Source organism: Lepisma saccharinum, chromosome 24 (assembly GCF_977018435.1).
Source record: "Lepisma saccharinum chromosome 24, izLepSacc3.1, whole genome shotgun sequence".
Lineage (NCBI taxonomy): Eukaryota > Metazoa > Arthropoda > Insecta > Zygentoma > Lepismatidae > Lepisma > Lepisma saccharinum.
Genome location: NC_139252.1, coordinates 57,192,903 through 57,207,040, shown reverse-complemented (window position 1 = coordinate 57,207,040; position 14,138 = coordinate 57,192,903). Strand labels below are relative to the sequence as shown.

At 39.5% G+C, this 14,138-nt stretch overlaps 1 protein-coding gene across 1 annotated transcript in view; it reads right to left on the bottom strand.

The window, feature by feature from the left end:
- The window catches only part of LOC145977984 (uncharacterized), a 44,138-nt gene that overhangs the window by 13,744 nt on the left and 16,256 nt on the right, over positions 1-14,138 (bottom strand). Inside the window, exon 2 of the mRNA XM_083110338.1 lies at positions 4,323-4,571. Within this exon, the coding sequence (XP_082966464.1) occupies positions 4,323-4,571 (249 nt within the window). The remainder of the gene's footprint in view (positions 1-4,322; positions 4,572-14,138) is intronic.

Here is a 14,138-nt window from a genome sequence, read left to right as displayed (position 1 = left end):
AATTTACCACAGTGCAACAGTTTGTGACGTAGGTGAAAGACACCTATACTCAGTGGCGGCGATTGGGTTCCAAAACCGGGAGGTGCAAGGTGCCAAAACTGGGGGACAAAAACAGTATATTTCCCTTTGTATGTAAGTTTTAGCTAGGGTGACCAGACATACTCTTTTTAAGAGTATTATACTCTTTTAGAGGTTCATATACTCTATACTCTTTTCAATTTGAAAAAATTCCCAAATATACTCTTTTCCTTGCTATTTAATTTCATTCATTATTTTACGCGTAAAAATGCCTTAAAATCCACAGAACGGAAAACGTCAAGATGTCAACAAACTGAAGTATTTACTCCTTGACTCAAGAATTTCCTATGAACAATTTCAAGTGTCATTTTCATATTCCATCAACAAGCAAAACATATTTCAAATTCATTGGAATTTAATGATAATGATTCGGGCTGAGCCGATTCCACTTTGAACCGATACCGATACTCTTACCGATTCCCACCGATACCGATACTTGAAAATTGCAATAATTAAAATTTGTTCAAAATACTGATCAATATTGTTGTATTGGTGTGTAAATATTCTCCTCCAATTATATGCATCAACATACCAAGAAATTACTCTAGAATATTCAAGAATTGCATCAGAATATTAAAATAGATATTATGTAGTCGCAAAATATAGTTTTTTGTGCAAAATTAGTGTAAAATAAAAAGGAAGTTTTAATTTTGCATAATTTCCAGGATAATTAGACTGTCAAGAAGTCGCGCGGGATTTTTGCGGACCCCGTGAAAGAGCAAAATGCATGCGCACCTTCAACCTATAGACTATACTCTTTTTGGTCAACAAATATCTGGTCACCCTATTTTAGCATAGTGCGGGGTCAAAATTGGCGCCACTGCCTATACTTCTTTAATTGATTGTTCAAAATAAGAACAATGTATCTCATAATTAGAAATAATATTATTCATAAGAACTTATATTTGTTAGTGGCTAAAATTATATCGACAGCACTAAACGTTTATAGTAATAGATGTTCATATTCTAATGAAAATTAGTGTCAAATGAAAGCTTATATATATATATATATATATAATCCTTTGCGCAACAGCCCATCCGAAAATATATTTACGAACAATGTGTACCGTACACATGGCAAAGGTGATAGTCAATTTCAGTCAATGTTTCTCAGCATCTCAAATCGGCTTGCTCTCGGGTTCAAATCGTGGCCCCTTCATCAGGTTCATCATATCAGTCATCCTCATCTCCCCGATTAGCAAAATTGGCAGAAAAGCGAAGTAAAATAAACCAAATCAATTAAATTGACTTGTGTGATGGTTTCAGTCATTCGTTCTCCGTTATAGCAGGGAGGGGTGATACAAAATGTCTTTCGCAAAACCTCAAAGGAAGAAATTAACCGCACTAACGTAAGATGGAGTGATCTTCCTAAGTGACCAGTCATAGAGAAGCTTTAATTACTTCTCCGCTATGTTTTCGGGTTGTCCTTGAATAACCATGTAAAATGATACCAGTTACAAAAAATAATAGCAATAAGTCTACAAGACAATTGTGGCTACATGGACCGTTTGCAGAGATTGAATGCCTTCAGTAAAGAAGTTCGTTTTACATTTTCCTCTTAACGTTTTTAATACCTTAGTTTTAATAAAGCAATAGTACATGATGGTTAATATTACTCTAACTCTCTTTCGAATGTCCTCATTTATGCCAGATGAAGATCCCCAACCAGCCAAAATTTCCTAAGCTTTTCTGCTCCTTTTGGCTAATCCAAAGATGATGATGAATAATGATAAGATATGGACAACAGAACGCAAGCCCCGCAGGAAATTATACTGGCTGCGAGTCCAGACGCCAGAGTCTCGCTAGTCTGCAAAATGTAGTCCAGGGTGTGCTGGAGGTAGTGGCGTACCCAATGGGGGGTGTGGGTCATAACCCTTCCCCTTTGGCCCAGTATTCACAAAAAAAGAACGTCAAAGGCAGGAAAAGATGGCAAAATGAGGGCTGATTACTAAAAAAAAATATATACGTAAACCCCCTTTCGAAAATCCTTGGCACGCCACTGATTAGGGGCAAGAGCGATTGGCATTTGGGTGTCAAGAGAAAGGGTCACTCCGAGACGCGAAACGATATCGAGACTTCCCGGAACGAGAACGAGGCAAGAGCCGAGACATTCTGTACACTAACGCCCCCTTAGTATGTTCTAAGTGCACTTAGTGCCTGTTAGTAGGCCAGAGCCGATTGGACGCGGAGTCGGGTTTCGCCTCGGTCCTCCCTGTTCTGCTCCATCGGCTGGAGCGTCGTGAGTCGTGATCTGTGAAAGTAGCCCCGGGAATTACGAAGACCGCATTCCTTCCTCTCTCGTCGAAAGTTTCAATCATTTTTTTTTTTCCTGACATGGTTCTTCTTCCAGTGTCCTCGTAGTTTCTGCCATTATTTTGCTCCTCAGATTTCGGCATCGGATGTTGGTGCGTCTCTGAAGCTTTCTCTCTTCGGCACGGAGGCAAATGCCAGGCAACCTTTTATGGCGATGGATCTCGCCGCCGAAGGTCTCGGAGTCAAACCCTAGCCACTTTGTGAGTGCTTTCATAATTTCCATATAATCATTCATTCTTGGCCTCCCTGATAGCATGGTGACTAGCACTAGTTGTGAAAGAGATGAAAATGATTTTACTTTATTTTTGTCATTTAGCGTCGCTTTTCTGCCACTTTTGGCTAATCGCGACGATGAGGATGACTGCTGGTATTCAAGGGCGTATGCAGGGGGTCCTGACCCCCCCTTAAAAATTCCTTTCTTCTTTTTGAAAATACTATGGTAGATTCAGCATACCTTGCGATGAGACACTTGATGTGTCAGATATAGAAAATTATGTCTGGATTTGGTTTGTGGATTCTGAAAATAACCAAAATAACTGGTTTGGTACAGTAAGTGAAGTTTGTGTATTTTTTTAGAAACAATACTTGCAGAAGTGAAATACTAAAAACAAATATTTTGCATTATTTACCAGACAGTAAAAACAAACTATTATCAGTATGAAACTCGATTTGTAGAAAAATATGATTCACCTCATGTTTTTGTTAAATGTATTTAACCTTGCCAGTTAAATGGAGCTGTCCGAGTGAACCATCCCAAACAAGTAATCTTCTAGCCGCAGTTGAAAAGGGGACTTCCTTATCTGTGAAAAGTTTTTCAGTTTTACTGTACAGTTGTCAAAGTATCTAGAGCTCTCATCACAATTTAGCCTCTGCTCTTTCTTACCCAAGAGACTTCGGGACATTTCAGATGAAGAGTTGAGCGCTTCTGAAAAGTATCAATAGACATAATTCTGAAATTACGATTCCAAGAATAACAAAAAGACAATAAAAAAACTAGATAACTATTCCCGTACTATTATAGAGGGGGGGATGCGCCATTGGCCTTGGGGTATGGGCACTGCAGGCTGGACCCCCAATTTTCTTTATGGATACGCCCCTGCTGGTATTCTGAAATTGATGAAGGGACACTAGCAAAGGACTCCCGTGCCCAGGGAGGGACCCCTTGCGTAGTAGTAACCAACCCGCCACTGAAGTCAGAATTGTCTCCCCCCCAAACAAACAGACGCAAGATGCTGCCTTTAAAAGAATATATTTTGTCGGACTTGAACCTGGATGCAAAAAAAAAAAAATCTATATTATCTTCCCTATCCAAAAGAATTCAAACCACCATGAACCTATTATATAATATTGTGGTACTAGTTACCTCACGTGATCTGTGCTCTCGGAAAACTTTATAAGGAAGTAAAAGCTGCTTAAAATGTGTGCAAAACAATGGAATGAGGCCCAAAACTTAATATGTTCCGAAACGGCGTATGTTTTACAAATTATCCTAAAATGTGTTGATAAGGCGTTAGGCGACAGCGATTTTCTTCAGCTCAAGTTGAGAGAGAGAGAGAGAGAAAGAGAGAGATATCACATCACAAAACCATAATTTGTATTGCATGTAATCAAGTCAAAATTGAAAACTTCATTAGTTTAAACCATCAAATATTCGATTGTGTGGTTATATAGGTATACTTTCACGAATACGCCTACTGTGCTGTCTTGTCATTTAAGAAGAAAATCAAGCTTATGATGTCAAAATGTCCTCAACACTACCTAAATTTTTCCACAAAGACCTAATTTATTGCCATTTTGGCTCTAAATGTACCCTTACACTCCCCCCCCCCTCGATGGAAAATTCTGGATAAATTTCTGATTACCAAACGAGTTATGATATTTTTTTTACCGTTTGAGGTAGTTGTCCAAGAAGGTTATTGTGAATCGCTTACCTGTCTGACAACAAGTATCTGACTCTGTTGCCCAAGCCATTTCATGAGGCGGTCCTTCTTCGTCTGCGGGTCCTCTGCCGGCTCCGGAAGTCGTCGATGTCCTCCGCACGGACAGACTTCTTTGTAGCAGACCACGGCGGCCGCCAGCGACACGAAGCACTCTAGCGCCGCCACCAGCAGAAGGCCGGAGTTGGCCAGGAGAGGGCCCCACGTGGAACTCACCAGGGACAGCTCCGAACTAGAGACCTCCTGGAATTAACAAATAAAAGCAAATGAAACATAATCATTAGATTATTAAGTAAACACAATAATATTGTCTCGAATGGAATTGATTTAGATTTTGCTTTTAATATTAAGAACTTTTTATATAGTTTAAATAACATTTTAGATATAATATACAAATAAAACAGACCCAATTTTGATGTGATACATTTATAGTCTCAAATATAATTTGTAGCTTTTATCTCATATATCTGTAATCAAAATTGTATACATATAAATTAATTCAAATTTGAATCTTGCTTTGTATTGATTATTGCTGTTCCTCATTTAAATAGTGGTATTTGTATAATTTGTATAATTTCCTTATTATTCTCAAGCTTTTATAGCTTGTTACATTTCCTTCTTTGTTTATTTTTTGTTTCTTCTGTTCTTTAGTTTTCTCCTCTGTCTAAAATTTGTAATATATATATATATATATATATATATATATAGCCTATATGTATTTTTTTGTATTTGTGTAACTTTTGTATTTGTATAACTTTTTGTATTCGTATCTATCTAAGGTTTTGTGTAATAACTACTATGTTTTTGTATTTATGTATTTGTATTTATGTAAATTATATTTGTATATAGCAAATTGTAATGCCTATTGTAATTGGAGCATTCGCTCTGTCATAGGCGATTGGTTAATAAATAAACAACAATGTCAATTTTCATGGGCACTAAGGAATAAAATATTTAATTTAAATAACAAAATAAACTTGCAGGTCTTTGAGTTTTCTATCAAACTCGGTTTGATTTCACTAATGCTGGAAGACATGCGCTGCGTAAATATATAACCCACAAGCAAAATTGATTCTTTAAGTTCGAATTATAATTTTTAAAGCATATAAATAACAATATATTGATTGATTAGAATGATTTTATCAATTTTAAACATTTTTATTGTGTTGCGCAATTGACGAAAACGAAAAAATGAAGAATGTGAAATACCAAACTGAAACGTATGAGCGCGCGTGTGGAAAAGTTTGAGTTTTGGTTTTAAGTCCACTTTATGCACAGGAAGGCTAACTGGGACTGGACCTACAGTATAAAGTGAGATCCGAACCACTATGTGCCTCCACCGGGTATCGAAACCGGGACCCCTTGGTTACAAGGCGAGTGCGTGTGGAAGAAATTACTTAGGCGCTGTTCCTCGGGCTCTGCGTGCAGAACTAATGAAGTCTCACAGCTGATTTAAGTTCCTGGCAGTCGAGAGGGTCCCATGGAAAGGCACTCATTGGAAATGATCAAAAATATTAGGGATGGGCCGATATGAAATTTTGGCCGATACCGATAAAGTACCTATATAACATTTACCGATACCGATAACCGATATTTTACCGATCCGATATAAAATTCCAAATGGTCCTTGAAGAACCTGATTGGTTCGTTGACCTCCTTAATAAAAGTTTGTTTGGAGATGACTGCAGTGCAAAAGAAATTGCATATTTAGACATTTACTTTTTTTAAATGTAGGGCATGAATATTATCCATAAAAATTATAACAAACTGACAGAATTTTGCACTAAATTATAAGATATTTATAGATATATCGGATCGTTAAAATAATCGTTAATTTTACCGGTAAACCGATATGCCTATATTGGCTGATACCGATAGAGTACCGATTAATCTGTCTCATCCCTAAAGTATATATTTCAAAATTGCCTGGGTAATTTCTACACATACGCGCGTCCTTGTAGGTTAATGATACACACCATCCCAGTTTTTATCTAGGGAGATTTTGTAATGGAGTCATATTGTGACGATTGGTAGGGGAATCGTAAGGTCAGTGACATCGAATTTCACTGGCGTTATCACTCATTTTGGTCCGATATCAAGAGTTCCGTCATTGCGATGGTATTTACGTCCCATTGCGGAAGGAAAACCGGAAATAGATATCTGAGCGATAAAATTGATGGTGAACCGCCATTGCTGATTTGTATCATCGAAATGAGGGCTGTCAGCAGGCAATAGCTCCTCAAATGAGTTAAAGTTCCAAAGATTTTACTTAACTTCGTGTTGAGTCATTAATTTGTCATTTAGCGTCGATAAGAATGAATGCTAATATGAAACTATGAAAGGACACTTGTAAATAACACCCATGCACAGGTCGGGACTCGAACCCTGGAACTTCGGTGGTGTGATCGAGAATCGAACACTTAACCGCTAGGCCACCGAGCTGCCTTCATCATTCCCTTTCCGAAGCGCAGACCGTGTCATAAAAATTCCGGGGGAGATTTTTACTTAAAATAATAGAAAGTTCAACATGTATATATATTTTTCTAAAATGTATGTAAAAAAAAAAAGTTTACACTTTGACACCAGGGAAGGGGGCTCCCTGAAGGCATAGTGGTAATGTCATCGCCTTGTAATCAAGGAGGGCCAGGTTCGATACCTAGTGGAGGTAATGTTTCGGATCTTACTTTAAAATATATAGATCCAGTCCCGACTAGCCTATCTGTGCATAAAATGGACTTTAAAAACTCAAATCTTACTGCAATATATGCGATGAGGTGGGGAGAAGGGGAATCATGGTATGTTTTCTTTGCTTAGTAATTCATTTACATTAGCTGGTTTCTAGCCCTTTTCCCGCTAGGTGTGCACTAATTTTAATCCGGTAGATGAAGAAAAGGGAGAATTTAAAGAGGGGAGATCAAGTAAAGTGTTGGATAGAGATAAAAAAAAGTGACTTTCAGAAATAGGATAATAGCAGACACGCTGTTGTAATTAAATACGGCGGTCCTTCAATAATCCGGCAGTTCACCAATCCGGTTCCTCCAGTAGTCCGGCGTTGAGTGAGTGGGGATCGTGAAAGGGAAAAAAAGTTACTGCATGTCAGTGTCAGAGTCCTTGGCACGAGGTAAACACTAGGCTCAGTATAGCGATCTGTACGCGTCATTGTTGCACTAATTGTTACACTAATTTCCATTTTAATATATGTACATACGTACATATTTTGTGCAATTAACATAGGTTTTGCTATTAAAATACGTTTTTTAAATGAACCTCCACTAATCCGACAGTCCTCTGGTCTGATATCTGCCGGATTACTGACGGATTACTGTACTTCATGAGAATTATGACATGAACTGGTAGGACGCGCCTTGGGAGGGAGGGAAAGGGGGAGGCACTCCTGCTGTAAATGTATTGTTCACCGTTTTTGCATTCCTGCACTTTCAATAATAGTGACCTTCGTATCACAACGTGGGCACAACATGTTACAAGATTTCTGACACTTCAGTATCAAGATATATCTCCGCATGCGAAGAAAACGCACTGCAAAAAAAAAAAAAAAAATCCACTTAGAACAACAAAGGATCTCATTGTGTGCACATGCGCATGTGTGTAACAGTTCTCCTTTCTGACACCAGCTGAAACGAATCCCAGGCAAATCTCGACCATTGTCTTAGCCAAGCAAGCACTCGTTTGTAACGTAAATGGAACATTCTGTAACCCACGGTAACCGAATTGCTTAAATTGCATGCTTTTTCCCAACGCACCGGAAAATGTGTTCCAACTGTTATCATTGTCCGAGAGCATGTTCCCACGTCTCTCTTCCTGCTCGCACGTCAAGCAGTTTCGACTACTGCACGATTGCTGTACGGTTCTCTCTGGCACTGGGCTTTCAGCAAGACGTCGAGGTCTTGAGGCACAATGCACCCGCAATCTGGCTCTTCCTTGAATGTCAATTATGCCATCATTCTCCCCTTCACTTTTCATTTCATCCTGCTCATCTTTAGTTACGCAAGCCATTACTCTGTACGTCTTCATTTGCTTTAATTCAATTGTCTTTTCTGATCCAACGTGGTGAAATCGTATATTCCCGTTTCGCCTAACGTAATATCCTTCTTTGGCTAGAATGAAGGATTGATGCAGGGATAATCCCAAAGAAATACCTTGCCCATATATGGATTCGGGCCTTCGGTGGAAAAATCCTGAGTCGACCGCTCAACGCACTCGAGATCGAGGTGCCTGTCGAGTGGAGACAGATGAGTTTCTGAACAGAAATATTTTGTCAATTATAACGGTTTTAAAGCGGCTCACGTACGTGTCAGCTTACGTTGAAAGAAACTTTCATTTAGAAAAAGAGTACTCCAGAAATATCGTTTCGTTGAAATATGTAAGTGTGACCAATCGGGGCCTCCGAGATACTTATATACACGAAGTATACGTATCTCGGAAGCTCCGGACCAATCCACATCACAAGGCTTCTCCGTGACGTAGTGGAAACGCCGTCGCCTTGTAATCAAGGAGTCCCGGGCTTGATACTCGGTGGAGACACATAGCGGTTCGGATTCTACTTCGAACTGTAAGCAAAGTCCCGACATAAAGCGCCGCAACCGAATTGCGCACACTTTAGATCCAGGATTGCGCACAAATCTCACTAACCTGCTTTGCGCACAGATTTTGATCGAATGTTGCCACTTTGATAGCTTTAAAGTCTGTGCGCAAAACTGTTTTTTTTTCTTTAGACAAGAAGAGAGAGAGAAATTAGAAATAAAATAGTAAATCATACCAATTTACTCAAACTCAAAAGTTAGGTTAGGTTAATGACTGCAAAAACACGTGTAAGTCCAAGCACACAAACAAACACAACAGAAGTGAGAACGGCTTGAGAACATTTTACATCTGACAACATCGCCTCATTTTTTTGTGCGCAATTCTGTACATTGTGACAGCTTGTCAACGGCTTATCAGATACCACTGATAAAACCGGAAAAGTGTGCGCAATCCGGCTGTAGCCACATAAAGTGGACTTATTAATTGATTTAGTTTATTTTACTTCGCGTTTTGGGCCTCTTGGCTAATTTGCGAAGATGGGGATGAGGGATGAAATGATGAATGGACATTCACAAACAACCAAGCCCGAGCGGGATTCAAACCCGGGACCCTTGGCGTCGCAGAGCGATGTGCTAACCACTCGGCCACACGGTCCGGCTAAAGTGGACTTATAAATCGAACAATTTACATCACAAACTAATATGGCGAAAATTTCCGAGGAAAAAAACAACAACTGAAGGATCCACCTCTATAAATTCTACCTTAATTTTATCTGAATTTACCTAGTCCAAGATGAATACGTACAGATGGATTCGTCGAACACTATTTTTGTGTTCCGGAGTTTTTGTCACGTAGCCTGGAGCTGTCAATAATAGGCCCATAGTGACAGTTCTGAATGCCTTTTTTCCGTCACATATTTCAAAGTCAACTGAACGTAATTAATGCACTAGCGCGAGGCATAAAATTTAAAGTTGTATTTTTTCGTCTTTGGAATATCAAGGACCTCCTCCACGTGACGACATCTGTATTAGTTGAAGATCAAAGATAGATTCACATAATATAAATGCCCTACTTGACTTAGTCAGTATGCTAACGCTATTCATTGAGAGCGTGCATGAAGAAACTAATCTTCGAATCTCACAGTTCGCTCTTATCTCTTGAATATCTGAAACAGTTCCATGGACCTGTGCACACATACTTTTACGTAGTTGTTTTCCTTTTTTATTTGATGGTGTGCATTAGAGATCAACTTCCTTTCTACGTACAATGGCCAAAATATTACTGCGCAGTTCAGGCCAAACAGAAAGCGAATATATGCAAATTAACCTACGCTCTACTTGCACTGGGCTCAGATCAGAGGCAAATGGGTTGCCACGGAAGGGGGGGCAAGCTTCAGCGGGTATCTCAAGTGAAGACAGATGCTGAAAGAGGCGTGAACAGAGATAAACCAATCTAATTAGTCTTGGAATCTTCATGTCTGCAACACTGTTTTACTCGAAGGTTGGAGACTGCCAACTTCCACATCAAACCAAGCTCACTCCTGAGTAGATTTTAAAAAATTCATCTTTTGCGTCGCTTTTCTGTCTCTTTGTTCTACTAGCGACGATGAGGATGAAATTGATGACGGGATAGTCACACAGGAACTGAACACTCATACTCAGGCGAGGACAGACCTGAAAACTTAGTGACTTGACTACCCAACGAGGTCGGGCACCGCTGAGCATGTTGTAGCGTGGAGGACACTTAAACACACACAGTCACCAGTGGCGGCGATTTGGAAGGGGGGGCAGTTGCACCCCAATTTTTTGACAGTTTTGCTCCCGCACTTTGCTAAACCTTATAGGGAAAGTAAACTATCCTTGCCCCTCCCCCCCTAGTTTTGGAAACCAATAGCCGCCTCTGATGACAGTCACTATACACCCAAAGCGAGTTCTTTCGAGGGGACAAGAGGGGTAGTGTCTCTGGGCACGAATATGATATACAGGATGGTCCATAAGTATAGAAACACCCATTTAAAGAAAACATGGATGGTGAAACATGAATAAACATACCGATAATGGTACAGAGAATGAGAGAAACCAAATAGGGTATGTGATCAACCCTTTTTTGAGGAAGGGGGCAGATCTGAAAATGTGGAACAAAGAGAAATTCGAAATTCTGTTTAGTATTAGATGTGACCCAGTGGCGACTCGAGGCTTTTTTTAAGTGTAGGAAGAAGTTATGGTAAACTCAGGAAGATTTGAAAAATGCGTTCAATTACCGTCGCACAAATCGCTCGTACTATCCATTGTATTTAGAATGTTACCTGCAGGCCCACGTACAAGGTAGGGCAAGGGGCCCTTGCCCCCTTGTGAACCTATAAAAACCAACGAAAATACATGACGATATTTCATATTTTGCAAAAATTTCGATTTTGTCCCCTCTCCCTGTCGTGTGGATTGAGGATAATAAAAAATGCTGCTTAAACTCTGAAATTATGATAAATGCTTCTAAATTGTGCTAGGATTTATTATTAGTTATTGTTTTTCGGATAACTACAGTTTTAAGTTCAATTATGCATATATTTTTCGAGTTTTGAACTTGCGTTACTTATTATTCACTACACAAAATTTTGTAAAATGGCTCAACAAACGAGATGGGTTCAGCATAGAACTTGAAACGGTTTGAGAAAATGGTTTCTTTACCTCAACCTTCTTTAGATTTACTGCCGTAAAATCTCCTCAGGAACAAAATCGACAGGATTAAGAAAAGATAGAGGATGATGGATCATTGCATGGTTGTAAAAAAAGCGTGTCGCTGTATATGCATACTCGACTCCCTTTTATTTGAAACGAGTCCGCTGGTGAATTAGAAATAAGATTTGAACGTAATTTTATTTCAATTTCCTGAAAACCTATTCCTTTGAATTCGATTTCCCTCTCCCAGGGACTCGCGTTTGCAGATTATGCTAGATTTAACCATTATGCCAAAAGCAGGATGCTAGGGGCCAACGAAGATCAAACTGTGCTACATTTAGTACCATTTCGATGAGGTTGGCACCACTGATGTAGGAACCCCTCGATGCTTCCTCGCTGGATCTTTAAAAACCTCACCCATCTGTCTTTAGGATGACCGCTGATGTTCCTCGCGAGCGGCAGTCAAGCCTGTGTGTCCATCGTCTTTGGGCGCGGCTGGAAGGAGCCGAGCGTCACCAGTCAACTCTTGACAGTAACTAACGTAGTCAATTGATACGTACATTGCGCTCATAATTTTATAACGCGCATTATTATTAAACTCCTAAAAAGTAGAGAACTGGAAGCAAGTCTAAATGAACTGTAGGAAGTTCCTCACTTCCTACGTGGAGGAATCGCCCCTGATGTGACCACCAACGCTTTGATGGTATTGCAGCCAGACGTACAATTACAGAATTGTAATATTATGGTCCAGGGTAACAGAGAAAGTTCAACGCCGTGATAGGCCCCCGTCCCCTGACTCACAAACAATTGTCAACACAGTCCCTTACAATTACAAAGGCTGTCACACGGCGTAGAGCTTGATCCTTATTGTTCACACTCAATTCCCAGAAGTATTCGAATAGTACTGTATTCCGCAAATTAACAATGTTTTCAAATTTCCTTTAATTTTCTTCTACCAGTATGAATAGCCATGATAATGCTAGGATATAATGTGTATTAGTAATGATTCTTACAATGAAGACCGTATCTGAATGTGAGTTAACCAAAAACAATGAACTGTACCGACTAAATCAGGACGTCTGGTAGCCTTAAATCAATAGTTATAGAACTAAAATTACCAAATATTGCGGACTGCAGACTTGTGGAGCCTGCCTCTCACCACAAACAATCCATTAATTAATGCAAGAATAAAATTAAAACTCTTGCAAAATATGAACCAAAACTGAAAAGGCAACTGCCCCACCCCCCTTGCCGCCCGTGATCACCGCCACTGGTCCTAGGCCCACACACGCACACAATATTATTTTTTTAAAACATATTTGGTCAGGGTAATGATGATAGCTATGCCCCGGATTTTGCGTAAACAAAAATTGGTTGCCTTAAATTTTGTGCACACCTTCATTGGCTGACAACTTTCAGACCATGACCTTATGTAATTGCAAAACCTTCCTTTTCTCTGCATACAACACCCTGTCGACGAATTATCTTCGGTCCTGAGCACGTTACTTGTCCCGAGACGTGAGAATGGCCACCGTCGTGTACGCAACAATCGCAGACAAGATGCACGCACGCATGGATACGGGTCAGTGCGTGAAGGATGTCGCAGCGAGTGACATGCAGGAAATACGAAGCCCCAGCGTGCCTGCTAATGGACGATTAGCATGAGGGCAGCTGCTTTGTGTCGGATTTCAAGTTTATGGGCTCTGCTGGTGAAAGCGTTGCCGAGAGAAAAGTCGTTTCATTTTCTTCTCTCTTTTATGATCTTTACTGAATAAGTGTTTATTTGTATGGTTTCTTTACTTCTCAAAGCACAAAAAAATAAATGTGATCCAAACTGTAAAGAAAAATACGATTCATTTATTATCATTACGTTTTATGAACATTTCTCTTTCTATTGCCCCTGGCTCCAAGATTCCAAGTTTAATAGCAATGGTTTTATTATAGTGTATAAAAGAGCAGATGTAGTTTGCCTCCCCCCATATTTAAATCCAGTGCTGTATCGAATTTTCAGGGACGAAGCCAGAAAAAAATAATGGTGAGGCAGAAGGAAGGCGAGAATTTTTCTGTGTGGGGCAGAAATACTATACGAAAAAGACTGGGTGTAAGGTGTGAATACCCGCACCTCCTGCCCCCTTTTGGTGCAGTAACTGTCCTGATCTGATTTCCATCAATTTCCAGATTACAACTTATGTTTCAATGGCTGATCCAACTTTCTTGACTGAAGCAACTGCGCTTATACTAAAAATACTGCAATACAATTAACAGATATGACGAAAACGTGACGTCAAGTTGGCCGCTAAAGATGAGAACTGTCAATCTGATACAAGATATCTGTGTAAATCAGTGTCTCACTATCTTCGACGTGAAACAAAAGTAAGTCTTTATCATCTGTCAGTGTGGTGCAACTGAAGGAACACCTAATCATATTTTATTTGAATGTCGTCACAACAAAACTACGCGTGATTATTTCTTAAGATAACTAAAAGAAGCAGAATATAATGCGGCATACGCCTTGTCAACACTTTTGAGGAATCCCATTAAGAAAATAATATATATATACTTACCATTAGAAGGGAAAATATTGTATTATAAA